Raw genomic sequence first — 22,162 nt, 5'->3', positions numbered from 1 at the left:
TGGGTGCGATATTATGCAGGTACTTTCCCGAAACGGACGACACAAACAACTGGATTCGTTATCCCTTTTATGGCCTGCCTCCAATCCACTTACCGATATCTGAACAAGAGAGCCTCATCGAAATTGCAACAAGCGGTTCTGTGAAAATTGCATTTAATCAGAAGCCACAGCCAGATTTCTGGATAGGGCTGCACTCTTTCTTGCCTTGGCATATCGCGCTGTTAAGACACTGATGCCCTTTGCGACCACGTATCTATGTGAGAGCTGATTCTCGGCCATCACTAGCATGAAAACTAAATACAGGCACAGACTGTGTGTGGAAAATGATTTAAGACTGAGACTCTCTCCAATACAACCCAACATTGCAGAGTTGTGTGGATCCTTTCAAGCACACCCTTCTCATTAACCTATGGTGAGTTATTCACAATTTTGAATGAACAAAATGGTTTTATATGTAAGATGGCTAAATAAAGAGCAAAATTATTGATCATTTTTTTATTATTATTTGTGCCCTGGTCATATAAGAGCTCTTTGTCACTTCCCACGAGCTGGGTTGTGACAAAAACTCACACTCATTCTTCTGTTTAATAAATGTATTGTATAGTGTGCGTGTGGCAGGATTACAATGATGGCAAAAAACAACATTTGAGAGTGCGCTGACCGTGGTGCTAGAGGGAGTACGCAGCTGGAGGTTGAATGTTTGAAGGGGTACGGGACTATAAAAAGTTTGTCATCCAGTGGTGCAGAGGAAGGTGAGGAGACACATTAAAGAAGGATTTGTAAGCCTTGAGACAATTGAGACATGGATTGTGTATGTGTGCCTTTCAGAGGTTAAATTGGCAAGACAAAAGAGTTAAGTGCCTTTGAACAGGGTATGGTGGTAGGTTGGGTGGGGAAGGTGTTCTTAATGTTTTGTACACTCAGTGTATGCTGCTGTATAGTGGCAAGAGTAAATAGCTGCATGTAACTCAGCAGCTAAGAGCACGAAATCGCTAGACTGCCTGTTTGTATGTTTGTAATACTGACAACAAAGTTTGTATGAACATGTCAAGAATGTAGGCCTATTCTGTGTAAAACATGTAAATAGCTGCATGTAGCCTACTTCCCTCCTGCAAAATGAACATGACCTCAAGCTTATGCTTACCGGGGCATGTAATGCCAAGTATGATTTTTATTTTATTTTTGTAGTTTGTTGGAAATTGCGCTTATGCTTAATAGCCAGGGTTGGGTAGGTTACTTTCTAAATGTAATCCGTTACAAGTTACCTGTCCAAAAATGTAATCGGTAACCTAACTTTTGGATTACCCAAACTCAGTAACGTAATCTGATTACATGCAGTTACTTTTAGATTACTTTCCCATCAAGAGGCAGTAGAAGAAGACAAAAATGTATGTTACCAATTGAACAACATCATTGCATGATAAATCAATGTTAAAGTTTACATAGCTGGCCATAAATGGATGCTAAATTGTACTTTATGGGTTGGTTGTGTAGGCTTCTTCTAATCCATCGCTTTCTACTACATATAATAATACGATTACATTATATATTTACATTAAAAACCAAAGTCTATCAGAATTCCAGTAATTTCAACGAAGGACTTATCAACCACCCGTGCTCTGTTGTTTATGATTTTGTTGTCATGGAGGACTGATTGGGCTCATTGATTCGAGTTGAAAAATAAATGCTTTGCTCTTGGAATGGCATGCTTTGAGCACTACTGAAACGTGCTATTTACATGTGAAAAATGAATGCCATATGCGGCATTTGCTATAGGCCTATTGTTTACCTTTTTGTTGGTGGTGACACTTTTTGATATTTTGATAGTATTCAGCTGTTTAAAGGCCAAATCCATAGATGAAACAATAACAAAACGGGGTGCCCCGCCTCTGTTTTGGTAAAAAGCTGAGGGATGGGCGTGGAGAAATGTAACCATATCTCATGATATCAAATTATTGTTTTAACCTTGTTATGAGGCTATACAGTGTTTGTTTACATTTACCATGTTTACAAACCTTGGATAAAAACAAGCTTATATGTTGGGTTATCATGGAGCGTGACAGTTGAACTAAGCTCATGATGCATTTCTAAGTTATATTCTTCAACAATCATTGGATGTGTATATATATATATATATATATATATATATATAATTTATAAGTCCAAAAATGGATGTAGCAACTACAGATTGCCCCTTTAAGTCTATTAAAAGTTTGCGAGTTTGAGCATGTGTCCATTAGGCCTACAGATTTTTTATTTTATCAGCATGAACTAGATTGAGCAATAAAAGCCCCACTTTTATTCCATAAATCAAATCAAATCAAATGTATTTATATAGCCCTTCTTACATCATCTGATATCTCAAAGTACTGTACAGAAACCCAGCCTGAAACCTAAACAGCAAGCAATGCAGGTGTAGAAGCACGGTGGCTAGGAAAAACTCCTTAGAAAGGCCAAAACCTAGGATGAAACCTAGAGAGGAACCAGGCTATGGGGGGGGGGCAGTCCTCTTCTGGCTGTGCCGGGTGGATATTATAACAGAACATGGCCAAGATGTTCAAATGTTCATAAATGACCAGCATGGTCAAATAATAATAATCAGAGTAGTTGTCGNCAAGTCAGCACCTCAGGAGTAAATGTCAGTTGGCTTTTCATAGCCGATCATTAAGAGTATCTCTACCACTCCTACTGTCTCTAGAGAGTTGAAAACAGCAGGTCTGGGACAGGTAGCACGTCCGGTGAACAGGTCAGGGTTCCATAGCCGCAGGCAGAACAGTTGAAACTGGAGCAGCAGCACGGCCAGGTGGACTGGGGACAGCAAGGAGCCATCATGCCAGGTAGTCCTGAGGCATGGTCCTAGGGCTCAGTTCCTCCTAGAAAGAGAGAATTAGAGAGAGCATACTTAAATGTAAAAGGTAATTTATCACCTTCACAAGTGCAGTCTCAGTGCTATGATGGGGTCTAAAACCAGACTGAAGCATTTCGTATACATTGTTTGTCTTCAGGAAGGCAGTGAGTTTTTTTTTTTGAGAGGAATAGCTTTTTTTTTTTTTGAGAGAGGAATGGAAGATTCGATATAGGCAGATAGTTTTTTATATTTTCTGGGTCAAGGTTTGGCTTTTTCAAGATAGGCTTTATTACTGCCACTTTTAGTGAGTTTGGTACACATCCGGTGGATAGAGAGCCGTTTATTATGTTCAACATAGGAGGGCCAAGCACATGAAGCAGCTCTTTAAGTAGTTTAGTTGGAATAGGGTCCAGTATGCATCTTGAAGGTTTAGAGGCCATGATTATTTTCATCATTGTGTCAAGAGATATATTACTAAAACACTTGAGTGTCTCYCTTGATCCTAGGTCCTGGCAGAGTTGTGCAGACTCAGGACAGCTGAGCTTTGGAGGAATACGCAGATTTAAAGAGGAGTCCGTAATTTGCTTTCTAATGATCATGATCTTTTCCTCAAAGAAGTTAATGAATTTATTACTGCTGAAGTGAAAGCCATTCTCACTTGGGGAATGCTGCTTTTTAGTTAGCTTTGCGACAGTATCAAAATTACATTTTGAATTGTTCTTATTTTCCTCAATTAAGTTGGAAAAATAGGATGATCGAGCAGCAGTGAGGGCTTTTCGATACTGCACGGTACTGTCTTTCCAAGCTAGTCGGAAGACTTCCAGTTTGGTGTGGTGCCATATACGATCCAATTTTCTGGAAGCTTGCTTCAGAGCTCAGGTATTTTCTGTATACCAGTTTCTTATGACAAATGTTTTTAGGTTTTAGGGGTGCAACTGCATCTAGGGTATTGCGCAAGGTTAAATTGAGTTCCTCAGTTAGGTGGTTAACTGATTTTTGTCGTCTGACGTCCTTGGGTAGGCAGAGGGAGTCTGGAAGGGCATCAAGGAATCTTTGTGTTGTCTGAGAATTTGAGCAGATTATTTGTTGCGATTGCAAACGTAATAAAATGGTGGTCCAATAGTCCAGGAGTATGAGGAAAAACATTAAGATCTACAACATTTATTCCGTGGGACAAAACTATGTCCAGAGTATGACTGTGACAGTGAGTAGGTCCAGAGACATGTTGGACAAAACCCACTGAGGTGATGATGGCTCCGAAAGCCTTTTGGACTGGGTCTGTGGACTTTTCCATGTGAATATTAAAATCACCAAAAATTTGAATATTATCTGCTATGACTACAAGGTCCGATAGGAATTCAGGGAACTCAGTGATGAATGCTGTATATGGCCCAGGAGGCCTGTAAACAGTAGCTATAAAAAGTGATTGAGTAGGCTGCATAGATTTCATGACTAGAAGCTCAAAAGACGAAAACGTCATATTATTTTTTTGTAAATTGAAATTTGCTATCGTAAATGTTAGCAACACCTCCGCCTTTGCGGGATGTGCGGGGGATATGGTCACTAGTGGAACCAGGAGGTGAGGCCTCATTTAACACAGTAAATTCATCAGGCTTAAGCCATGTTTCAGTCAGGCCAATCACATCAAGATTATGATCAGTGATTAGTTCATTGACTATCACTGCCTTTGAAGTGAGGGATCTAACATTAAGTAGCCCTATTTTGAGATGTGAGGTATCACGATCTATTTCAGTAATGGCAGTAATGGTGGAGGTCTTTATCCTAGTGAGATTGCTAAGGGCGAACACTGCCATGTTTAGTTTTGCCCAACCTAGGTCGAGGCACAGACACGGTCTCAATGGGGATAGCTGAGCTGACTACACTGACTGTGCTAGTGGCAGACTCCACTAATCTGGGATCTGCACAATGCAGCTGTTGCAAGAGTGCATTTTTCACTTGCTGTCCTCTAGTTTAAAAAACAATGATTGATAGGCAGCGTAACGTTCTTGAATTCAACCATTATTGGGTTCAAATTAACATTTAGATTTGTGAACAGCCATCCACAACAACCACAATCCATAAGGCACAAATAGCTAAATGAGAGAGCAGCAGTGTGATTCACATCAATGCTCTATGTAGATATCAATAATAAGTGATATCCATATCGCCGTAGACTACACCACTGCTGTCATCCTTACCTCCAAGCGTTTATTCAAGTTGGATAATCTTAAGATGCTGGCAGCAGTCGCACCATTGGAAGACATAGCTCGGACTGTAGCCAACAAAAGTCTATTCCTGCTCTTCTCCCGCGATCCATCAAACCCATTTGGTGTGTCATCAAAGTGGTCTCTGACTTATGATCAAACTTGCTCAGGTGGAACAAACTTGAACTTGCGTCTTTTTTCAATGCTGATTTGAATGTCATTGAGAAAACAGAGAAGTGTCAAAAGGTTTTTTTCCGCAAACATCCTTTCTRAATTTAAAAGTAATCCACAAAGTAATCAAATAAGAATTTGTTCTTAACTGACTTGCCTAGTTAAATAAAGGTTAAATTAATAAATGTTTTTTAAAATCTAGTTTTTCAAAAGTACATGTAATCTGATTACTATCTTTTTGCTGGTAATGTAACAGATTATGGTTACAGATTTTGTAATCCCTTACATGTAATCCGTTACTCCTCAACCCTGTTAATAGCCTACTGAGGGAATACAATAGTTCAAACAGTTTTGTGTACAATATGATCAAGGAGGGACGAGCGGCAGCGGAGCACTGAGCACAGCAGCTACGTAGGCAGCAGCGGAGTTGGCACTCAGCTATGTAAAAATGCGCAGAAATATCTGTATTTTTATCTTGGGAAAATTGGGATACAGTGAAGGATAAACGTAGATAAATTCCAATAACAAACTTTTCTATTTTGGGAATAGAGATACGCACCTATTACGTCAAATGACCGTATTTACCATTAGCGTGGCCCCACCCGATAACATTACCGCCTGTCATCTTGAGCTTTTTCCACTCGATCTTTACCCACCTTTTTTCTTTACCACTACATCCTTTTGTAACAAAGTGACTGATTGACGTCCTCCCTCTTCTTGACTCATCCTTACCCTTCTCCCCCTTTGCAGACCCGGAGTACCGGCGGTTTCTGGAGAACTACTCCTGTGATGAGGAGAAGTCCATGGCCAACCCTGAAACCCTGCTGGGAGAGATAGAGGCCAAGACAAAGAAACTCATAGGTACTGGGATCAATCAGTCAGTCAGTCTGTCTATCAACCAATAAGTCAGGCAATCAATCAATCTGACTTTACATTATATCTGATTGAATTTCAGCCAAAAGAACAACTCCTCTTCTGGAGTACATCAAGAATAAGAAACTTGAGAAGCACGTAAGAGTACTGTAACAGTGGAAAATAATTGCATTTATCGTTGCCCTTTGTGGACTCCTATCCAGAGTGGATCTACTCTCACAATAAGTTGCAATTTTTGTCTGTAGAGGATAAGAGAGGAGAAGAGAGAGGAGCGTCGACGCAGGGAGCTGGAGAAGAAACGGCAGAGGGAGGAGGAGAAGAGGAAACGGAGGGAGGAGGAGAGACGCAAACGCAAGGAGGCGGATAAACAGAAGAAACTATCGGAGAAGGAGATCAAGATCAAGGTGGTCACTGGTTCTGTTGACACAAAGTTCAAATCAAAGAACATTTGTGACCGACCGGTTCGATTCTGTCTTATGTACCAAAATTTGATATTGTGTTTTTTACATTGGATAAAAGCAGAGAACGTAATTCTGCTATGAAAGTTGATAAACTTGTAACATCCCTTTTGAGAAAATGGCCCTCGAATGTTTTGGTACATCTAGTGGAGAGCTCTTCTTTGTCTACACCCATTCAGCGTCGTTCACACCTTCTAAACCTTTAGCCCCACTCATCTCTTTAAGGATTCACATGTGAGGCCATATACTAAACAACCAAAGATTTCAAGACTGAAGGCTGGTTTATACTATGGGTGTGTCGTAAATTTAATCTGGGGTGCCAGAGTGTGCTCAGAGTGCGCTCTGGGTGTTCGTAAACTCAGAGCGTTGCCAGATTGTCCATTCGTAAATTCAGAGCTTTTTCACTCTCACTCTAGCATAGCTGGTTAGGCTTTTTTTAATGTTATCCAGAGCGTTAGTGACTGCAACTCTGCTGTTGGCAACAATTTAAATACGCTTTTTTGCCAACGTTTGCTGACACCGGCCATATTCAACGGGTGTTGAGTGTTCACAAATCGTCAGTTATTCTGCACTCTGGCACACTCAGACGAGAGTCTTCTGAAATCGGAGTAGATGGCCAGAGCGAATTTACCAGCTACGTCTATCGAGTGACGCAGTGGTCTAAGGCAGTGCAGGCTGTGCCACTAGAGATTCTGGGTTCGAGTCCAGGCTCTGTCGTAGCCAGTCGCGACTGGGAGACCCATGGGGCAGCGCACAATTAGCACTACGTCGTCCGGGTTAGGGGAGGGTTTGGCCGGCAGGGATGTCCTAGTCCCATCGCGCACTAGCGACTCCTGTGGCGGGCCAGGCGCAGTGCATGCTGACACGGTCGCCAGGTGTACAGTGTTTCCTCCGACACATCGGTGTGTTTGGCTTCCGGGTTAAATGGGCATTGTGTCAAGAAGCAGTGCTGCTTGGTTGGGTTGTGTTTCGGAGRACCCACGGCTCTCGACCTTCGCCTCTCCTGAGTCCGTACGGGAGTTGCAGCGATGAGACAAGACTGTAACTACCAATTGAATGCCATGAAATTGGGGAGAAAAAGGGTAAAAAAATATATACAGTGGGGAGAACAAGTATTTGATACACTGCCGATTTTGCAGGTTCTCCTACTTACAAAGCATGTAGAGGTCTGTAATTTGTATCATAGGTACACTTCAACTGTGAGAGACGGAATCTAAAACAAAAATCCAGAAAATCACATTGTATGATTTTTAAGTAATTTATTTGCATTTTATTGCATGACATAAGTATTTGATCACCTACCAACCAGTAAGAATTACGGCTCTCACAGACCTGTTAGTTTTTCTTTAAGAAGCCCTCCTGTTCTCCACTCACTACCTGTATTAACTACACCTGTTTGAACTCGTTACCTGTATAAAAGACACCTGTCCACACACTCAATCAAACAGACTCCAACCTCTCCACAATGGCCAAGACCAAAGAGCTGTGTAAGGACATCAGGGATAGAATTGTAGACCTGCACTAGTCTGGGATGGGCTACAGGACAATAGGCAAGCAGCTTGGTGAGAAGGCAACAACTGTTGGCGCAATTATTAGAAAATGGAAGAAGTTCAAGATGACGGTCAATCACCCTCGGTCTGGGGCTCCATGCAAGATCTCACCTCGTGGGGCATCAATGATCATAAGGAAGATGAGGGATTAGCCCAAAACTACACGGCAGGACCTGGTCAATGACCTGAAGCGAGCTGGGACCACAGTCTCAAAGAAAACCATTAGTAACACACTACGCCGTCATGGATTAAAATCCTGCAGCGCACGCAAGGTCCCCCTGCTCAAGCCAGCGCATGTCCAGGCCCGTCTGAAGTTTTCCAATGACCATCTGGATGATCCAGAGGAGGAATGGGAGAASGTCATGTGGTCTGATGAGACAAAAATAGAGCTTTTTGGTCTAAACTCCACTCGCCATGTTTGGAGGAAGAAGAAGGATGAGTACAACCCCAAGAACACCATCCCAACCGTGAAGCATGGAGGTGGAAACATCATTCTTTGGGGATGCTTTTCTGCAAAGGGGACAGGACGACTGCCCCGTATTGAGGGGAGGATGGATGGGGCGAGATCTTGGCCAACAACCTCCTTCCCTCAGTAAGAGCATTGAAGATGGGTCGTGGCTGGGTCTTCCAGCATGACAACGACGCGAAACACACAGTCAGGGCAACTAAGGAGTGGCTCCGTAAGAAGCATCTCAAGGTCCTGGAGTGGCCTAGCCAGTCTCCAGACCTGAACCCAATAGAAAATCTTTGGAGGGAGCTGAAATTGCCCAGCGACAGCCCCGAAACCTGAAGGATCTGGAGAAGGTCTGTATGGAGGAGTAGGCCAAAATCCCTGCTGCAGTGTGTGCAAACCTTGTCAAGAACTACAGGAAACGTATGATCTCTGTAATTGCAAACAAAGGTTTCTGTACCAAATATTAAGTTCTGCTTTTCTGATGTATCAAATACTTATGTCATGCAATAAAATGCAAATGAATTACTTCAAAATCATACAATGTGATTTTCTGGATTTTTGTTTTAGATTCTGTCTCTCACAGTTGAAGTGTACCTATGATAAAAATGACAGACCTCTACATGCTTTGTAAGTAGGAAAACCTGCAAAATCGGCAGTGTATCAAATACTTGTTCTCCCCACTGTATATTAAAAATATATTTTTTTAATTGTTTGAAGATGTAATCCGGAGACAGGTGTTTTATACAACAGCCTTCTCAGTGTTCTCTTTTTGACTCCGTCTGCATATTTGCAATCAAACACCAGAATTTCCTTAGCTATCATACTCTAATTCCACTGATTTCAAAACTCGGTCCTTCAGAAAGTGGAGAGCAACACTTATGTAGTTCTATTATGTGATATCTTTCAAAAAAGACATCTTAGAAAGGAATATATACCCATACTGACCAGCTCATGTTATAGACAGAAGCATGCCACATGGCAGACCAATCTGAACTCCTCTCTTGGCATGTCCAGCCCACTCATTATCTCAGCCAATCATGGCTAGCGGAAAGGTTGCTAACTTTTTCTGTGGCTAAACCGACTTTGCTCGTGATTTAACAATTTTATTCGTATTTACAGATGGCATACATGTTTGTTATTAAGGCACATGAAAGTTCACATTTCTGCCAAAAAAAACATTTAGATCAAAATAAAAAAATTATGTTCAAATGGGTCTCTAGTGGCGCTCGACATACACCTAGTTTTCTGAAACATGTCCCATTTTGAGTTGTATATGCACATTCACCAAACTAAAGCTTTTAGGAAGCCCTTTGTGAGCTGGATTTTGTTAGTCGTAACTATTAGTCAGATAGCCTTAACTCTGGATACCGAGATTACTGTCTGTGACGAGATTTTATACTTAGTGACTGTTTTGTTAATAACTGTTGGTAGTTGTTGGGTAGTAAGTGTGTTTTGGGCTTGCCTCAGCTCCTGAAGAAGAGTGACCGGGACGATGATGTGGACTCTGACAGGCTCAAGGACAAAGGAGACAGTGGGGACACAGAGAGGGCCAAGTGGGAAAAACCCAGTGGACACATGAAGTCAAAGGAAACCAAGGACCAGTAAGGAGCTTTTAACTCACTATTCATGTTATTTTCGTTTTATATCAGTCTCTGATGCTTTGTTTTTCTCAGCTATGAGAAACCCAAATTGGAGTTAGCTAGTGGTGAAGGACGAGATTTCTTCTATGCCTTTCTGTGAGTTTTCTATCCTTATCAACTGTGGATGCCACATTTGGCCTTGACCAACCTGGAGCCTTTACAGCTTTATGTGACAAAAAACAATGTTTCTAGCCAAGGCCTGGTCATAAGCTGATACCACACCCCTCCAGTGTCATAACTAGGGCTGTTGCGGTGACCTTATTACCGCCACACTGGCAGTCAKGACCGCAGTGAAATTGCACAGTGACCGTTGAGTCACGGTAATCCCCTCTTATGCACTCAGGTCATGTGTTGGTAGTACCCTAAYGAACATCAAGTCGCTAATGGTCTGGTACTCAGGGGTCTATTGTCCCTCTAACCGCTCTGACATCAATGCAAATGAAAATCACATAACACTTATCGTCAAAACAATATCGTGTTTTTAAAACTCACCTCACTGTGATGATCAATTTGAAGAAAGAAGTTCAACAGCAGGTTGAAACTGAGTGGAAAACATGGTCGTTGTGGATGTTGTTTCAAAGCCTAACACAAAATGGACAACGCCTTCTAAGGTGACGATTAATTAAAAACAACCACATGCATATTAGAGCTTATGCATATGCATAGACTTACGAGGCCAACCTCGAAAAAAAACGGAATAAAAATAATGATTGTGCTGTTATACAATACATAGCCTACTGCATATTACGCATGGCAGAAAAACATAAAACATATCTGATTTAAGATGTCTTTGGGACATAATTGGTCTAGCCTATAGGGCCTACTCCAAAATGTAACACATTTGAGTAATTGCCTTTGTGTGGACTGTATTATTATGCAAACTGGGTGTACTGGGTTATCTTATGCTACACTCCAAAATGTATATCCACGAGTCTAGGAGAGAATGTATACCCCTAGGCGATGTTGTTGGTTCATTGATTGTGCKTACAGGTGGCTTACAGTTGTGGTACATTTTTATATGATTTTGAATAGGGATTAATATTTTTTTTTTTCTCATAATTAATAGGTTGACATATTAACGTTACCTTTAGCTACAAAATATCTCACCACCAATCGTTTCCATCTGCTCCTCTCTGTTCTTTTTTCCTTTCTCAAGCGTGCAGAGGGGGATGACAACAGTTTAGTGAAATGTGTTTTGTTGTGAAAACATGTTACTATCATTGTTACCGACAGATTTCATTTGGTTTCCCCAAATTAAGCTTTGGGTGGCTGCAGGAATAGAGTTGGAGCCCATGGCATCCCGAAAATCGCCCGCTGTGTCGCGAGAGAATGATCCTCAAACAGTGGTTGATATGTGGAGGGAAATAAGTGTTATTGTATTTATTCCTCAGCTGCTCATATTAAGCACAGCTCCTCTACGAAACCGAAGTAACCAAGTAGCCTTTACGTAACTGAAAAACGGACCRCGGGAAAATGCGGGGCCTCCAATCGCTATTTGAGTGCGGATTACGTGTTTTTCCCCCCTGTCCCTGCCCAATGGGCCATTCTAAATTGAGACTTATTTGACATATTAGTAAAGACAAGATTMAATTGMGAGTAGTCTGATGGKTGAAAATATGATCACTTGATGAGAGAACAGCTGTGCAACCTGATGCAAGGAACAGAGGGCAAGCTTTTTTCCACGACTTTCTCAAATCATCAATAGCCTGTAGTCGCATCATGCACCCCATTATATGTTTTGATTTCTAAGACATTTTAAGGTAAGTATCATTCACAACTAAAGTTGCCAACTAACTCTAAATGTAATGTATATGACCTGTTTCAAATGACCACTTTTACGCTCAACATAGCCACTTCATATGCACACTTTCTCCGGGAATGGGAAAAATCTCCTTTCTATTTCATTCAGCTAAGTTCAGTCTTTGGCATGACAATAACCAGCTGACAAAATGTAATGACCGCTRCAGCCCTAGTCATAACCAGTCTAACTGTGCTTCCCTTTCCTGCCACTAGGGGTCAGATGGAGAGYGATAAGGAGCAGAGAGAGCACGGCCGCAGGCAGAGAGACAAAGACCACAGAGGAAGAGACGAGGAGAGGAAACGACAGCGCCACCACTACGAGTTCGACAAGTCCATGCGGTGCAAGGAGGATACCAAGTGGGGTAAAGGCTACTGCCAGGACCGGGCAAAGAAAGATGGCCAATACCACAGCTCCTACTCCTACTGCCCCGACACGTGCGACAAGGTGGGCAAGGAGGTCAGAGAGGACATTGGCGGTAGCAGGAAGGATCGCGTCCGGAACAAGGTGAGCGACAAGGTGAGCAAGAGAGGTAGGTTGTTATTTTGTGGTTGATTTTATTTAAAGAACAATGATAATATAAGTAGGTTACACCTTATTATTGTGTAATTATTCCTGAAAGTACAATGTACTTGTCGGAACTAGAAGCACAAGCATTTCGCTACACTCGCATTAACATCTGCTAACCATGTGTATGTGACTAATAAAATTTGATTTGATTTGATTTGATTTGATTTATGTAACAAGTATTGGTGCAAGGTTTGAGTCCTTTGGAATTCTTTGTGGATTTCAACCTGTCGTTATACCGATTTGAAATATTTTCAAGGAAACAAAGGTTGTTTTACGTTGTGATATATTCTGTTTTTTTACAATACAACCCCACCACACACATTTCCAGCTGCTTGTCACACTGCTTGTACACCCTAGTCTGTGTTTCATCAGCTGTGGAAACAGACAGTGCTATACTGTTACAGTGCAGTGGAGACATTTATATTTCAATATAACTTTATTGTCTACGAGATGAAAGATTTACAAGCTTAAGATGATCAAAGGTACAGTCATCATACATTGTGTTAAAAACAGTGAGAATTGCAGTACATGTGCACTACACATATTAACACACATACATACAAACTCGCATGTATAAATACCTTGACATATGACATATTTGTATGTAACCCCCATTGATCCAGGCCTGTGTCTCTCAGTCTGTGTTAGCCTATCAGGACAGAAGGACGTCCCAGTCAGAGGGGCCACACCAGATAGGAGGGGCTCTGCCAAACAAGGTATAGTCAGCTAGTCTTTCCACCACCAGCCAAGGTACAGCTACAGCCAGCCTTTCTACATGGGGGATGAGGAGGGGCACACAAGGTAGTGGGAGGGTGCACCAAAGTACAGATGTACAGCTACTATTCTACCCTTTGGTCCTTTCTACATAGGTGGCATATCTGGTTTCAAATAGTATTTGCTGYCTTTCAAATACCTTGGGTGTTTGGTTGAGCCTGCCTGGAGTGCCAGATGAGCAGGGTTTGCACTTTTGGGAGTAATCTATTGCACCAGGCAAGCTCAATTAAGAGCAGATRAAGAAGAAAAAAAATATTTTTGAAAATCTGCTAGTACACCTACTTTTTCTATAGTGAGAGAGGTTACTAGCCAATGGACTGCTAGTCTTACTAGTAGCCTTTCTATAGTTAGATCGCACCACAAAAAAAGTGTGTTTTGTGTCCCTTTGACATTTTAAGTAGAAATTGAGCACCAATTTTAACTTTAAAAATATTATAATATATTATATTAAATGAAGTTACTTTTAATAAAAACCTCATGGAAAATTCAGTAAATCAGATTTTTTATATCAATAAAGACTTCCTAAAGTGCCCAAAATTCTGAATTTTGACATTTCCCTCTGTGCATCCTGTTACTTCTAGGAACATTGTAACCCGCTTAACCCCAAAATGTCCCTCATTTTAAGGTCAACCCTTTCATGTGAACTGAACTGTTGTTTTAATATGGCCAAACTAACTTTTTTTTTAAATTCCATAGAAACATTGAACATATAATTGTCGAATCATAGTGTCAAAGCAGGTGAGCTGGTCCTACTCTTTTTGGCCATTATCGAGTGTTTTGTGGTGGAAATCTGAGTGTGTCGAACAAAACACATCACCCCTGTAACACATTTCAATTGTTTTGTGAAGCTTGCGTTCAGTCAATTGCCCCTCCCTGTTGCACACAGCAAGCTTCCATTAACCCCGTCACAAGGGGATTTATGGCTGATTGAAGATGAAATCATTAACCCTGTTACAATCAACCCTGCTACTTTATTTGACCCTTAATAAGCAATTGCTATAGTATTTTTCTTGAGATGGTAAAACATGTTTTTATTAAGTTGAACGTGTTCTTTATGGAAATGTTGAAATGAGGTGAATTTCTTTTTCTTTTTTTCTTTTACCAATGTACACTACCCCAAAGGTACTAAATTGGTGGAATGACCCAGTTGCTTTACTACTGAAATAAGTGAAGGCATCCCACCGCATCTTTTGGAGGCTCCATTTTCAACGACATAAAGATAAATGAATATACACTGAGTGTACAAAACATTAAAAACACCTTCCTAATATAGAGTTGAACCCCCCCCCCCCATTTTTGCCCTCAGAACAGCCTCAATTTATCGGGACATGGACTCTACAAGGTGTCGAAAGCAGTCCACAGGGATGCTGGCCCATGTTGACTCCAATACTTCCCACAGTTGTGTCAAGTTGGCTGGATGTCCTTTGTGTGGTGGACCATACTTGATACACACGGAAAACTGTTGAGCGTGAAAAACCCAGGAGCGTTGCAGTTCTTGACACAAACCGGGTACTACCATACCCTGTAACTCTTTTGTCTTGYCCATTCACCCTCTGAATGGTACACATACACAATCCATTTCTCAATTGTCTCAAGGCCTAAAAATCCTTCTTTAACCTGTCTCCTCCCCTTCATCGACACTGATTGAAGTGACGTCAATAAGGGATCATATCTTTCACCTGGATTCACCTCGTTAGTTTGTCATGGAAAGAGACTGTGTTCTTAATGTTTTGTACACTCAGTGTAGACAGTTCCATTCTCAAAGATTCAAATAAATATATTGTACTATACAGAACAGGCACAAGAAAAACATCAGCCTCTTAGAGTAAACTCCGAGACGGGTTGCATTTTCTCTGTGTCCCCTTTCAGTACAGTTGGCATCAAATCACTGCTGATAATGCTGATAATGTTACATAAAACGTTTCAAAGGTCTATAATTTTCATTAAACACAATCAAAGTTAATTAACTTAGGCCCTAGATGCCTTTAAATTGCTCAAATTATAGGCATGCCCAATTTAGGCATATTTTTTTACAATGTGTTATTGTGCTCCAAAGGGATAACTTGAAATTACATGATGTGGGGTAATTGAATAATCAAAAGAAAAATCTGTGACTATTTATCTGCGTATGTGGTTATGCAGTGCCTTCAGATAGTATTCACACCCCATGTATTTTTACACATTTTGTTGTGTTACAGCCTGAATTTGAAATGGATTACACACAATACCCCATAATGTCAAAGTGGAATTGTGTTTTTCAATATTTTTTCTCTCAAATCAATGAAAAATGGAAAGATAATGTCTTGAGTCAATACGTATTCAACCCCTTTGTTGTGGCAAGCCTAAATAAGTTCAAATTTAAAAATGTGCTTAACGAGTCACATAATACGTTGTACTCACTCTGTGTGCAATAGTAGTGTTCAACATCATTTTTTTACGACTACCTCATCTCTGTACGCCACACATGCAATAATCTGCAAAGATCATTCAATTGAGAAGTGAAATTCAAACACAGATTCAACCACAAAGACCAGGGAGGTTTTCCAATGCCTTGCAAATTAGAGCACCTTTTGGTCGATGGGTAAAAAAATWAAAATAAAGACACTGAATATCCCTTTGAACATGGTGAAGTTATTAATTATACTTTGGATGGTGTATCAATACACCCAGTCACTACAAAGATACAGCCATCCTTCCTAACCACTCAGGGATTTCACCATGAGGCCAATGGTGATATTAAAACTGTTGCCAAGTTTAATGGCTGTGATAGGAGAAACATTTGGATGGATCAACAACATTGTAGTTACTCCACAATACTAACCTAATTGACAGAATGAAAATACTGTACAGAACAAAAACATCCTGTTTGCAATAAGGTACTGAAGTACTGCAAGAAATGTGGCAAAGCTTTTTACTTTCTGTCCTGAATACAACGTGTTATGTTTGGGGCAAATACAATACATTACTGAGTAAAACKCTCCATATTTTTTGGCTGCATCATGTTATGGGTATGCTTGTAATCTTTAAGGACTGGGGARTTTTTCAGGATAAAAGAGAAACGGAATGGAGCTAAGCACACACTAAATCATATAGAAAAACCTGGTTCAGTCTACTTTCCATGAGACACTGGGAGATGAATTCCACCTTTCAGCAGGACAATAACCTAAAACACAAAGCCAAATCTACACTGGAGTTGCTTATCAAGAGGACAGTGAGTGGCCGAGTTACAGTTTTGACTTAAATCTACTTGACAATCTATGGYAAGACCTGGAAATTGTTGTCTAGCAATGATCAACAACCAATTTGACAGAGCTTGAAGAATTTTGAAAATAATAATAGGCAAATGTTGCACAATCCAGGTGTAGAAAGCTCTTAGAGACTTACCCAAAGGTGCTTCTACAAAGTATTGCATCAGAGGTGTGAATACTTATATAAATGAGATATTTCTGTATTTCATTTTCAATAAATGTGCTAAATAAAAAATATCCAAACATTCTTAAAACCCCAAAGCAATTGAATGTGGCGCAGGAACCACTGACTCACTGTATTTTTCTGTTATCAAGACACCTTGTCTCTATTCTCAGCACTTACGCTCTGAGACGCTTTGTGGMTATAGCCTCTGGAATTAAAAGCAATCGCAATGTAGAATCTCCATTGAGATTGCTTTTTAGTTCAGGACTTGTCAATCTGTGTCCAGTAAAATATAGTATAGTTTAGCAGCCATTTTGTGTTACAGTGAGTGTGTGCTGTTATTGTGACCTAGATCTCTCTCCTGTCTTTCTGCCTCTTTCTCTCCGTACAGGACCGGCCTGCCATGCAGCTCTACCAGCCAGGCGCTCACAATCGCAAGCGGGTGAGCTCTGCGATGAAAGGTTATGAGCTTCCCATGAACCACTCGCCAGAACGCAGGGCGGCGGACCGCTGCTACGAGGCCGTCGCCATGGAAACGGGCTCGGAAAAATGCGGCGACGAGTAGTCCAGTCTGTCTGCTCTGATAAGCSTATCACAATATTTACGCCTATGAATCATGAAGCCTTTATGTGCTGGTTTTGATTTTATATAAATGCTTCAAAATTCACATAAAGTGACGTTAGCCGATGAAGATGATCTCATAGAACAAAACGTATAAGATCTCCTAAGCCTGTTTTTACCACAGAACTTATTTTTTCTGTTTATCAAAAAAAAAAAACATTAACTTCCCCATAGGCTTTGACCTACGAGCCATAGCGGAATTTGTGCCTACAAAAAGACGGCATTACTATTGCTCTCTATTGGGCTGCCAGACTGTAGGCTTGCGTGTTACTAAACGGCATGCATGCGCAAGGCTTTGGTGTTGATGGAGCTGCACTCGCCGTTGAAATCATTTAAACCTTCCGAAGTTTCTGTGTCAAACCTTTGCGCAAATAATTTMAAAAGGATTTGAAGATTGGGTCACCCATGATTGGGGCAGGAGAGTAGCAAAGATCAAACATTCCCAATACATAATGGAAACCTTTTCATCTTGTTCTCCTTTGTGGTATTCTGTAAATCACAGATAATTTTCTCTGGACGCGTTTAGAATGTGTTTTGTCAAGCATGACGGGACCACATATCTACAACACAAAATCCATTTGTACGTGTGTGTATAGTGCGTATGTTATCATGTGTGTGCGTGCATGTGTCTGTGCCTATGTTTGTGTTGCTTTACAGTCCCCGCTGTTCCATAAGGTGTATTTTTTATCTCTTTTTTAAAATCTGATTCTACTGCCTACATCAGTTACCTGATGTGGAATAAAGTTCCATGTAGTCATGGCTCTATGTATAAGGACACAAGGCAAGACCCAAATGCAGACACAGGAGGCAGACAGTAGCGCTGCGATATTTATTATGACAAAGGGAGTAGGCAAAGGCAGGTCGGGGACAGGCGAGAGTTCATTAACCTGGTCAGAGACCAAACAGTATCCGACGATAGGCAGTCTCGAGGTCAGGCCAGGCAGGGGTCAGAAACCAGGTCCGAGTCCATAACAGTACAAGGGGATAGGCAGGCTGGTAGTCAGAACAGGCAGAGTGGTCAGGCAGGCGGGTTCGGAGTCAGGACAGGCAAGGGTCGAAACCAGGAGGACTAGAAGCAAACAGACTGGGAAAAATAACAGCAAGGAAAAATTCTTTTTGACTTGGTAAACAAGACGAACTGGCACAGAGAGACAGGAAACAGGGATATATACACACTGGGGATAAGAAGCGACACCTGGAGGGGGTGGAGACAATCAGAAGGACAGGTGAACCAGGTCAGGGTGTGACACTATGTAGTACTGTGCTCCTCCCATAGTCTGTTCTAGACTTGGGGACTGTGAAGAGACCTCTGGTGGCAATACCACTCACAAATACAAGTAGTGATGAAGTCATCCTCTTCTCCACTCTGAGCCTGGAGAGATTGATATGCATATTATTCATTTTTGCTCTCTGTGTACGTCCAAGGGCCAGCCGTGCTGCCCTGTTCTGAGCCAATTGCAATTTTCCTAAGTCCCTCTTTGTGGCACCTTACCACACGACTGAACAGTAGTCCAGGTGCGACAAAACTAGAGCATGTAGGACCTGCCTTGTTGATAGTGCTGTTAAGAAGGTAGAGAAGAAGGACTTCTCCCCATCTCAGCTACTGTTGTATCAATATGTATTGACCATGACAGTTTACAATCCAGGGTTACTCCAAGCAGTTTAGTCACCCTAACTTGCTCAATTTCCACATTATTTATTACACAATTTAGTTGAGGTTTAGGGCTTGGTGAATGATTTGTCCCAAATACAATGCTTTTAGTTTTTGAAATATTTAGGACTAACTTATCCCTTGCCACCCATTCTCAAACCAACTGCAGCTCTTTAAGTGTTGCAGTCATTTCAGTCGTTGTAGTAGCTGACGTGTATAGTGTTGAGTCATCTGCATACGTAGACACACTGGCTTTACTCAAGGCCATGTCTAAGTAGAGAGATTGAAAGAATTACCTCCATTCATGATGTTTATTTGACCCTTAATGTCTCATGACAACAATACACACAAATCTAAAAGTAAAGTAATGTAATTAAGAAATATATAAATATTAGATTGAGCAATGTCGGCATGGCATTGACTAAAATACAGTAGAATAGAATACAGTTAATACATATGAGATGAGTGAAACAGTATGTAAACATTATTAAAGTGACTAGTGTTCCATTATTATAGTGGCCAGTGATTCCATGTCTATGTAAATTGGGTAGCAGCCTCAAAGGTGCAGGGTTGAGTAACCGGGTGGAAGCTGGCTAGTGATGGCTATTTAACAGTCTGATGGCCTTGGGATAGAATCTGTTTTGATGCACCTGTACTGCCCTCGCCTTCTGGATGGTAGCGGGGTGAACAGGCCGTGGCTCAGGTGGTTGATGTCCTTGATGATCTTTTTGGCCTTCCTGTGACATCGAGGCGTTGTAGGTGTCTTGGAGGGTAGGTAGTTTGCCCCTGGTGATGCTTTGGGCAGACCGCATCACCCTCTGGAGAGCCCTGCGATTGCTGGCGGGGCAGTTGCCGTACCAGGCGGGGATACAGCCCGACAGGATGCTCTCAATTGTGCTTCTGTAAAAGTTTGTGAGGGTTTTAAGGGCCAAGACACATTTCTTCAGCCTCCTGAGGTTATAGAGGCACTGTTGCGCCTTCTTCACCACACTGTCTGTGTGGATGGACCATTTCAGTTTGTCCGTGATGTGTACGCCGAGGACTTGAAAGTTTCCACCTTCTCCACTGCTGTCCCATCGATGTGGATAGGGTCGTGCTCCCTCTGCTGTTTCCTGAAGTCCACGATCAGCTCCATTGTTTTGTTGACGTTCAGTGAGAGGTTATTTTCCTGGCACCACTCTCCCAGGGCCCTCACCTCCTCCCTGTAGGCTGTCTCGTCATTGTTGGTAATCAAGCCTACTAATCTTATGTCTGATGCAAACTTGATGATTGAGTTGGAGGCGTGCGTGGCCACACAGTCATGGGTGAACAGGGAGTACAGGAGTGGGCTGAGCACGCACCCTTGTGGGGCCCCTGTGTTGAGGATCAGCGAAGTAGAGGTGTTGTTTCCTACCTTCACCACCTGGGGGTGGCCCGTCAGGAAGTCCAGGACCTAATTGCACAGGACGGGGCTCAAGCCCAGGGCCCCGAGCTTAATGATGAGCTTAGAGGGTACTATGGTGTTGAATGCTGAGCTATAGTCAATGAACAGCATTCTTACATAGGTATTCCTATTGTCATGATGGGACAGAGCAGTGCGATGGCGATTGCATCGTCTGTGGATCTATTGGGGCGGTAAGCAAATTTAAATGGTTCTAGGGTGTCAGGTAAGGTAGAGGTGATGTGATCCTTAACTAGCCTCTCAAAGCACTTCATGATGACAGAAGTGAGTGCTACGGGGCAATAGTCATTTAGTTCAGTTACCTTTGCTTTCTTGGCTACAGGAACAATGGTGGACATCTTGAAGCAAGCGGGGACAGCAGACTGGGCTAGGGAGAGATTGAGTATGTCCGTAAACACTCCAGCCAGCTGGTCTGCGCATGATCTAAGGACGCGGCTAGCGATGCTGTCTGGGTCGGAAGCCTTGCAAGAATTGAGACATGTCATTGTTTTTATGAGAAGTGTTCCTGAGGCAGCACATCATATGCCGGTTTCCCAGACACAGATTAAGCTTTGTCCTGGACAAAAAAGCCTGGTCAATAGAGAAGCTTTATAGTCCAGGGTTAAGATGAAACTGTGTCCGGGAAACCGCCCCTATGTGTCTGTCTACTACCTGCCTGTGAAGGAATACCTCCTCATCCACAGAGATCATATTTGATATGCCTTTTTTGTGATTCCATTTAACCGTTATTTTTTTAAAGAAAGTCTATAGATTTTATCACAAAGAAAATACACAAAGTAGTGACAATTGTATTTAAAAAATTCTAAATGTATTTTCAGTGTTGGATGTAGAATCTGTAAACCAAATAATTTGTGTGTGTGTGTGTGTGTGTGTGTGTGTGTGTGTGTGTGTGTTTGTGTGTGTGTGTGTGTGTGTGTGTGTGTGTGTGTGTGTGTGTGTGTGTGTGTGTGTGTGTGTGTGTGTGTGTGTTTCAGCATTTAAGTGTGATAGGAGAGGAGAATGTTTAGGTTGTCAACAATATTCTTTGTCAATTCTCTTGTATAATGTGACTTATGACAATTCTTACATAATCCTGTTTATAGATGTCATAGACTGCAGCTATTTGTGGTAGGAAACATAAGGTGACGCGAGCCATCTATTATTAAAGCAGTATTTCGCACTTGAGCCAAGAAGAACATAACTTTGATATTCATCATAATTTACCACGATGAAAAGAAGGCAAAATAACGTTGAAGGTGCTGAGTTTGATGCTGTTGAAAGTCTCAACGTTTTCTACACTGTTTGCGCGGTTTTCTACCAAATTGTGAACTGTTGGATTCGGCTGATGCCTGAACTGAGATTGGAAGGAAGTGAAATCAGATTCTTGTTAGCTGTAAAAGACACCTTCCTTCTGTTTTTTTGTTTGTTTTCATTAAGAGATTTGAAAAAGAGTTAAATAAAACTATCCAATAAAGATGTCTGTTTGAAAAAAAGGATGACCACTACTTTATGGCTAGCAGTACACCTATTACGTCCACTTGTCTTGAAATTTCCATTACACTTTCTATGAATATCCTCTTCATAATAGGTACATTGTAATGCCTCATGGGCTACGCATACTACTGGCATTATAATGCACAATTTAGGTGCAAAGCTGCTCTGTTAATAAAGCATTTTGAGCAGGCAGCAGGCTTAGGAAGCAACGTGTTATAATCCATA

The 22,162-nt window shown here is 41.5% G+C and overlaps 1 protein-coding gene across 5 annotated transcripts in view; it reads left to right on the top strand.

The window, feature by feature from the left end:
- The window catches only part of upf3a (UPF3A regulator of nonsense mediated mRNA decay), a 44,466-nt gene extending 22,547 nt beyond the window's left edge, over window positions 1–21,919 (top strand). Inside the window, exons 5-11 of one of the 5 annotated variants that reach the window (XM_023981690.3) lie at window positions 5,974–6,084; window positions 6,179–6,234; window positions 6,342–6,500; window positions 10,026–10,159; window positions 12,212–12,515; window positions 13,190–13,282; window positions 17,143–21,919. In XM_023981690.3, coding sequence (XP_023837458.1) covers window positions 5,974–6,084; window positions 6,179–6,234; window positions 6,342–6,500; window positions 10,026–10,159; window positions 12,212–12,515; window positions 13,190–13,282; window positions 17,143–17,316 — 1,031 coding nt within the window. In that variant the 3' untranslated portion in view covers window positions 17,317–21,919. Of the gene's footprint in view, window positions 1–5,973; window positions 6,085–6,178; window positions 6,235–6,341; window positions 6,501–10,025; window positions 10,160–12,211; window positions 12,529–13,189; window positions 13,283–17,142 lie in introns of all 5 variants that reach the window. The other 4 variants (XM_023981692.3, XM_023981691.2, XM_023981694.3 and 1 more) reach the window with 4 other exon arrangements.
- The last annotated feature ends 243 nt before the right edge of the window (window positions 21,920–22,162 follow it).

This window comes from Salvelinus sp. IW2-2015, linkage group LG36, assembly GCF_002910315.2.
Source record: "Salvelinus sp. IW2-2015 linkage group LG36, ASM291031v2, whole genome shotgun sequence".
In the NCBI taxonomy this organism is placed as follows: domain Eukaryota; kingdom Metazoa; phylum Chordata; class Actinopteri; order Salmoniformes; family Salmonidae; genus Salvelinus; species Salvelinus sp. IW2-2015.
Note: the sequence above shows the minus strand (reverse complement) of the source record. Positions and strands in the feature narration are given on the sequence as shown.